Raw genomic sequence first — 6,618 nt, forward strand, 5'->3', positions numbered from 1 at the left:
ACTAGACCTCCTATTGATGGGGGAGATGTACAAGTTGATAATGATGGTGATGATTTGCATGATGAACCTACACCTCAACCTGAGGTGCCAGATGTAGAAGTTCCACCAGATGTTGAAGTTCTACCTGAACCATCAGTTGAGCCTAAATTGAGAAGATCTACTAGAGAGCGTCATCCTTCTCAGAAATACTCTCCTCATGAGTATGTGATGAACATTGAGACTGGGGAGCCAGAAAGCTATCAGGAAGCTATGTCTGATGAGCATAAGAAAGATTGGTTGAAGGCCTTGCAAGAAGAAATGAAATCCTTGCATGAGAATCATACATTTGAATTGGTGATGCTACCGAAGGGTAAGAGAGCATTGAAGAATAAATATGTGTTCAAATTGAAAGTGGATGAAAATATCTCATGGCCAAGGTACAAATTTCGATTGGTTGTGAAAGGTTTTGAGCATAAGAAATGTATTGATTTTGATGAGATTTTATCTCCAGTTGTGAAGATGTCCTCTATTCGAGTTGTGATTGGATTGGCGGCTAGCTTGAATTTAGAGGTTGAGCAGCTTGATGTGAAGACTACATTCCTTCATGGTGACATAGATAAAGAAATTTATATAGAGTAACCAGAGGATTTTGAGGTTAAAAGAAAGGAGCACCTTATATGCAAGTTGAAGAAGAGCTTATATGGGTTGAAACAAGTGCCAATGCAATGTTACACGAAATTTGATTCTTTCATGGAAAGTCATGGGTATAGTAAGACTTCTGATCATTGTGTATATGTTAAGAAATTCTCTGATAGTGATTTTATAATTCTCTTGCTTTATGTTTATGACATGTTGATTGTTGGTCATGACACTAAGAAGATTGAAAGTCTTAAGAAAGACTTGAACAGTTCCTTTGCTAAGAAGGATTTAGGTCCTGCAAAGAAAATTCTTGGTTTGAGTATCACTCGTGACAGGAAGAATGGAAAATTGTGGTTATATCGCAGCAGAAGTATATTGAGAAGGTTTTAGAGAGGTTTAGCATGAGTAATTCCAAACTTGTTAGTACTCCACTTGCTAGTCATTTCAAGCTGAGTTCGTGACAATGTCCTACAAGTGAGAAAGAGAAAGTAAAAATGAAGAAGATTTCATATGCATGTGCAGTTGGCAGTTTGAACTATAATAGAAGAATAATAGAAGTATAATGAACTAAATTCTCAATGACCTATTTATCCTTCGAACTTTATTTGCAAAATGACGTCAAGGACTTATTTGTCCTTCGAACTTTATTCTCCTTCCAGCGTGGCACCGTAACGAACACCTGGACACCATTTCAGCCACGTCAGCCAGTTCTGTTTGGTGTATGAGAGGCAAATAGACGGAAGGACTAAATTGTCCTCCGTTTGTTAAAGTCATGAACTTTTTTGTATTTAAATTTTGTTAGAAATGTATTTGTCAAAAATTTAAAAAGTCAGGATCTATCTATCTTTTTTCCTATTTTTTATTTCTATGAACACAAAACGTCATTAATTTTTTCACTTTATTACAACACATTAGTGACGTTTTGACTAATTTTAATTTTTAAATTTATTAAAATAACAAAATGGCGATGCCAGTTTTTACTTTCATAATTAAAATAAAAAAGTTAAACACAAAACGACAATATTGTTTTTTTATTTTAAATAAATAAAAAAAATTCTTTACACAAAATGGCATCAACGTTTTGTATCTTCTGACAAGTGAACAAGTTTTGTATAGTAGGATAAAACTCATGTAAAGCTAAATAACATAGTGTAACACATCTTTGAGCAATATTAAAAAAAATTAACCATATAACTTCTTAAGAATTTTTAAAATTTTTAGATAATTTTTTTTTATAAAGACGAATAGTATGATTTTGGGATTGAATTGTCTAAACGAAATAAAAATTTGAGAACTGATTAATGAGTAACATTTATTAATGATTAAAATATCCGACTATAAATTTTTTAAGAATTGATTTAGAGTTTTTTTGTTGACTTACTCAATTGACTATTAACATTAGCATAATAATAATTTTATAATTAGGTCCAAATAGAAATTAGTGGGGCTAAGACTTTTTGGCGGAGCATGTTTGAGTGTTTGACAGGCTTTAATTGTGAAATGGGGATTGATTTTGCAGGTTTGATGTAACGTTGTGGAAGTGGCCCCCCTTTTCCAAAAAAGTTGATATGCAAACAAAAGTGCTGTCAGCCACTCACATGCATAGTTTGCTACTTTTTTTCCAATCCAAATTAAATAAAAATGTTTTTTAATTAATTAATTTTTTTCATTTTCCTCCTTGGCCTACGCCAACTTAGCTTTAATCTAATTAATTGATTGATATTCCTAACCGGAGAAATATAACCAAGGTTTCTCTAATTACATTATCAAATGTTTAATATTAGTAATAAGATTCGAATACTATTGGCAAATAAAAAAATTGAAACCTGAAACTAGAAACTCCAATCCAAGCATGGGGATTGTTTCATAATATAGACCATGAAGAAACAAGATCAATAACTAATTGTTGTAGCTAGTTTCAGTAAATTACAAAAATGACATTAGGTGAAGGATTTGATCACTTAATTGTCATTGACAAGCAAACAAATAAAAATACAAAGGATGTTAAAGGCCTTTGTTTCTTTAGGCTTTTAAGAAACTTAGCCACACTTACCCACTAACCTTACATGGAGAATCGTTCAATATTTTTAACAAAAGAAAAAAAAAACAAAACTTTCCACTAGAAAAAAAAAAGGGTATACAAGAGAAGAGGATAGAAAGAAAAGAAAAAAGAACGGGGATTTAACATTAGGGTTTAATAATGATACAAGGGAGAAGACTAGGCTAGGATAATTTGCATTTTCTTTTTTCAATTTTTTTCCCTTCATCTTGGATTTTTTTTAGCCTCATTGACAATTAGGGTTTTTACCAGGTCCTCCATAGTAGAAGTAATGTCCCCAGTCACCATTACTTCCTGTTTGAACATCATAGCAATTTGATTGCTCAGTGAAGGTTCCAAGTCCCTTTGGAGCTTTGAGATTGTTGGAGCTATCAACCACTTGAATGTTCTTGAAGTAGCTTGATTTTCCAAAACCCTCTTCAGGGAAATGGCCACTTCCCATTTGAGTTGAAGTGTGTTGGCCATCAGGCTCAGAATTCACAACCTCACCACCCCATTCAATCATGGAGGCACTGTCTGCCAAGTATGAGAACAAGAATGAAGGCCAATATCCCAATACATAGTCATTCCCAAATTGCATCCACCAGTGTCCCTCTTTTGGATCCTACATGGAAAAAAAAAAAAAAAGAGAAAATAGAAAAGGTTTAATACTTAATACCATTAACGAATTTGATGGTTTAAAGAGAGGGTCCGTTTCGTGATGGGCCGTCTGTGTCTTTGTATTTTCTGTCCTGAAACAATTACTAAATGATGCCTAAAAGAACATGTGAATATCTTATACAAACTGTTGCTAGTGGTGTAAATGTGTTTCCGCATTGCGCAATCATCGGTGTTAGTACATAAGCAAGTTCATCACAGTTGCTTTGCCCCACTCATCAATTACAGTTGGGGTCCATTATCATGATCAAATTTCAAAAAGGAGATGAGAAAAGAAATAAATGGATCCTTAGGATCCTACAAAGATGATTCTAATTTCCAACTATGCTGCCAACAATACTGGCTAAAATGTCTTTTTTACTGGTCAGTTGATGGGTGAAAATATGAAGAATTTAAGATTCCAATCAAACCTATAACATGTTATAAACTGACAACTTGACTCTTCCACATGACATGTCTTATACCTATAGAAGAAAAAATGAATCCAAGCACTCATGGACATTATTAAATCGGTCCCAAAGCCAAACAAACACTAGCTGGGAAGATGATTACCCGGTGCTTATGTTCGCAGATAGATAATGTGATGACCTTTTTTTTGGGATTTTTACCTTCCAGATAAGGATGCTGATATCATACTGGGAGTTTCTGTAAGCAGAAACCGGAGATATGCTTGCACCCATTGATATTTCGCTGTTGACCTGAATAAATCCTGAGCAAAGAAGATTGTAGCAACCTGTAGCTTGATATGCATCACTCTGTAGAACATAGCATGTGAGGTTTGATTGCAAAATAAAAGCAATATATGAATATAGGAAAGGTTAAAAGGTAAATACTTACTGTCCAGTAGGTGAATAACCGAGTGTTGTTATCGCCGTATAAATCAGGGCTAACCTGTTATCATCAATAAATAGGCATCAGAATTTATACAAACTAAATGTGGACTTCAAAAATCAATTTCTTTCTTAGCATACCTGCCAGCCAGCTTCAATGCTGTTAAGATCTTGGCCGAACGAGCCTCCTAATATCCAGAGCTGCGACAAGCTGAACTCATTCGCCTGCTGAATCTTAGGTTCCCACACATTAATAGTGGCTTTTGCTCCATAGTACTTGTCCCCTTCAACATATGCTATTGCATGCTGAATCAACAACAACCAGCAAGTAAATTAGACCAATGCCAATTATAAAATAGAAAACATCAAAATTGAAAAAAAAAAATTAAGAGGAACAATCGATAATACCTGATGACCACTCTGGTTAATAAGATCAGGTTGTGCTGACCTAGGCTTCGGGATTGACCTGTGCTTCTTCCTTCCATATCTTTTAACTGAGCTAGCTCTAAGGACATCCTCTTCCTTTGTTCTCCGAATTGGTATTGTGTCTTCGGGGCATTTCCCATTCACATGCCACAGCTGATTAATCTTCTCTTTGGGTTTTTCAGAAACCTTGTTCTCATCAAATAGCCCTTCAGGGTGGAAACTAGGCCTCATCTAAATCAATTAACCAATAATGCAATCCAGTGTTAGGGAAAAACAAACATAAAAGTTTAAGAAAAAAACTGATAATAATAATAATAATAGTAATAATAATAGGAGAGAATAAACCAAAGATTAGATTCTGTGTGAAGATAATATGGACCTGAATTTTGTGATCTTTAAGGAAAGGATGATCAAAAGCCGGTTGCTTAGAGATATGCACACAATCTATGAAATCCCCATCTGGACTCTGCACAATCCATAAATCACACTATTAACACTACAAAAAAAAATACTAAGCAAAATAAAATATTCAAAGCAAAGCTTCGTTAATTATATTTCCATTTTTTCTAATGTTCAGTAGGTGATTTTGATAAAAAGTGGGGAATGCCAAGAAAAGAAAATCATCGCCCAAGTTCTTTCCTTCCAGTACTTTCTAGTTGCTACTGCTTCAGAATCCAGCCAATAATTTCTTAGACAAAGGGAATTTTTCTTTTTCCAGGAAATAAGAAGTATGAACAGGTAGAAGAAAATATTAAAAACATAGAAGTATAGAACATAGCTTGAAGAAATCAAAATGTCAACATAAAAGATCTACATTTTTTTTATACAATCCGGGGAGGAAATACGTCAAAAAAATAAACAGTAGGAGCCAAAGATTATTTTGATTCCTGAGTGAAAAATATCTGAAAGCCACACAAATCACTGTTCAAACACAACATCACCCCCTTTAGCTTACCCAAATAAAAAAATAATATTTTTTCTTCAAAACCAAACTATTCTTTGGGAGGAAAAAGAAAAACCCTAATTAAAAACATTTTTTTTTCTTTTGGGGGAAACCAAAAAGGGAAGAAGAAGAAGAAGAAGAAGAAGACCTGAATGGTCTTAACAGGAGGCTTATTCAAGCGATTCAAATGCCTATTGACTTCAAGCTTCTGTCTTGAACCACCGAGCCTAGCAGCACAGGAGTGAGAACTAAAGAGACCCAACAACAACAATAACAACAGAGAAAACAACACTACTGAAGAAGCCATAGCTGCTTGCTTTGAAAGAAGAAGAAGAAGAAGGAAAACGGAGATGCAGGGTTAGGGGTTGTGTTGGAGGGTGTTGAGAGAAAGCATTGGAGAATGCAACGCAACGCAAAAATCCAATGGAAAACAATGGAGACCTCACTTTTTTGTGCTGCTCCGCTTTCTATGAAGGAAGCCACTCACTCCCCCACTCTCACTTCACATTAAGCTATCTCCTTTCTTTTATTCATCTCACTTTCTTCTCTTTTGTTAAAATTAATTTAATTTTGATGCCCCTTCGTTTTAGACATGCATCAAATTAGTAACGTTTTTACTTTTTATATTAAATATATAAATAATTATTTAAAAAAATAAACATAATTATATAATTATATAAAATATTTTATACGCATTAAAGTTAAATTTATTAAAATGAAAGAAAGATTGCCTTTTTTTGAAGAATAGATTTTCTCTTTTCACTTTATGAAAACATTATTATTATTATTATGTTAACAATATTATTAACGAAATGATAATTCCATAATGTTATTTTAGATATAATTTTTTGTATTATATATTTGTATAAATTTATAAAAAAAATAATAAGATCATTAGAATAAAAATAATAATATTTAATTTTATTAACTATTAATTAATTGTTCATAACCGAAAAAATATATGAAGTGCCATGACATGTCATATAATATGTAAGATTAAGACTAATAATAATTTCAATATACTAATTGTGTAGAGAATTTTATATTATTATATTTAAATTATTTTTTAAATAATAAATTTAAAA

General features: G+C 33.0%; 1 protein-coding gene across 1 annotated transcript; it reads right to left on the reverse strand.

The window, feature by feature from the left end:
• Positions 1–2,451: 2,451 nt before the first annotated feature.
• Positions 2,452–6,127, reverse strand: LOC112733324 (protein neprosin). The gene is made up of 7 exons (XM_025782252.3): positions 5,682–6,127; positions 4,970–5,056; positions 4,573–4,821; positions 4,306–4,470; positions 4,172–4,225; positions 3,943–4,089; positions 2,452–3,281 (listed from the first exon to the last, which is right to left on the reverse strand). Exons 1-7 carry the CDS (start codon positions 5,838–5,840, stop codon positions 2,904–2,906), a joined length of 1,239 nt encoding a protein of 412 aa, XP_025638037.1. The 5' UTR covers positions 5,841–6,127; the 3' UTR covers positions 2,452–2,903.
• Positions 6,128–6,618: the final 491 nt, after the last annotated feature.

This window comes from Arachis hypogaea, chromosome 13, assembly GCF_003086295.3.
Source record: "Arachis hypogaea cultivar Tifrunner chromosome 13, arahy.Tifrunner.gnm2.J5K5, whole genome shotgun sequence".
Classification (NCBI taxonomy): domain Eukaryota; kingdom Viridiplantae; phylum Streptophyta; class Magnoliopsida; order Fabales; family Fabaceae; genus Arachis; species Arachis hypogaea.

Coding starts and splice junctions, on each gene's coding strand:
- LOC112733324 (XM_025782252.3), bottom strand. CDS start 5,840: ATGGCTTCTTCAGTAGTGTTGTTTTCTCTGTTGTTATTGTTGTTGTTG. Junction 4,822..4,969: donor TTAAAGATCACAAAATTCAG/GTCCATATTATC, acceptor TAATTGATTTAG/ATGAGGCCTAGTTTCCACCC. Junction 4,226..4,305: donor GCATTGAAGCTGGCTGGCAG/GTATGCTAAGAA, acceptor TGATGATAACAG/GTTAGCCCTGATTTATACGG.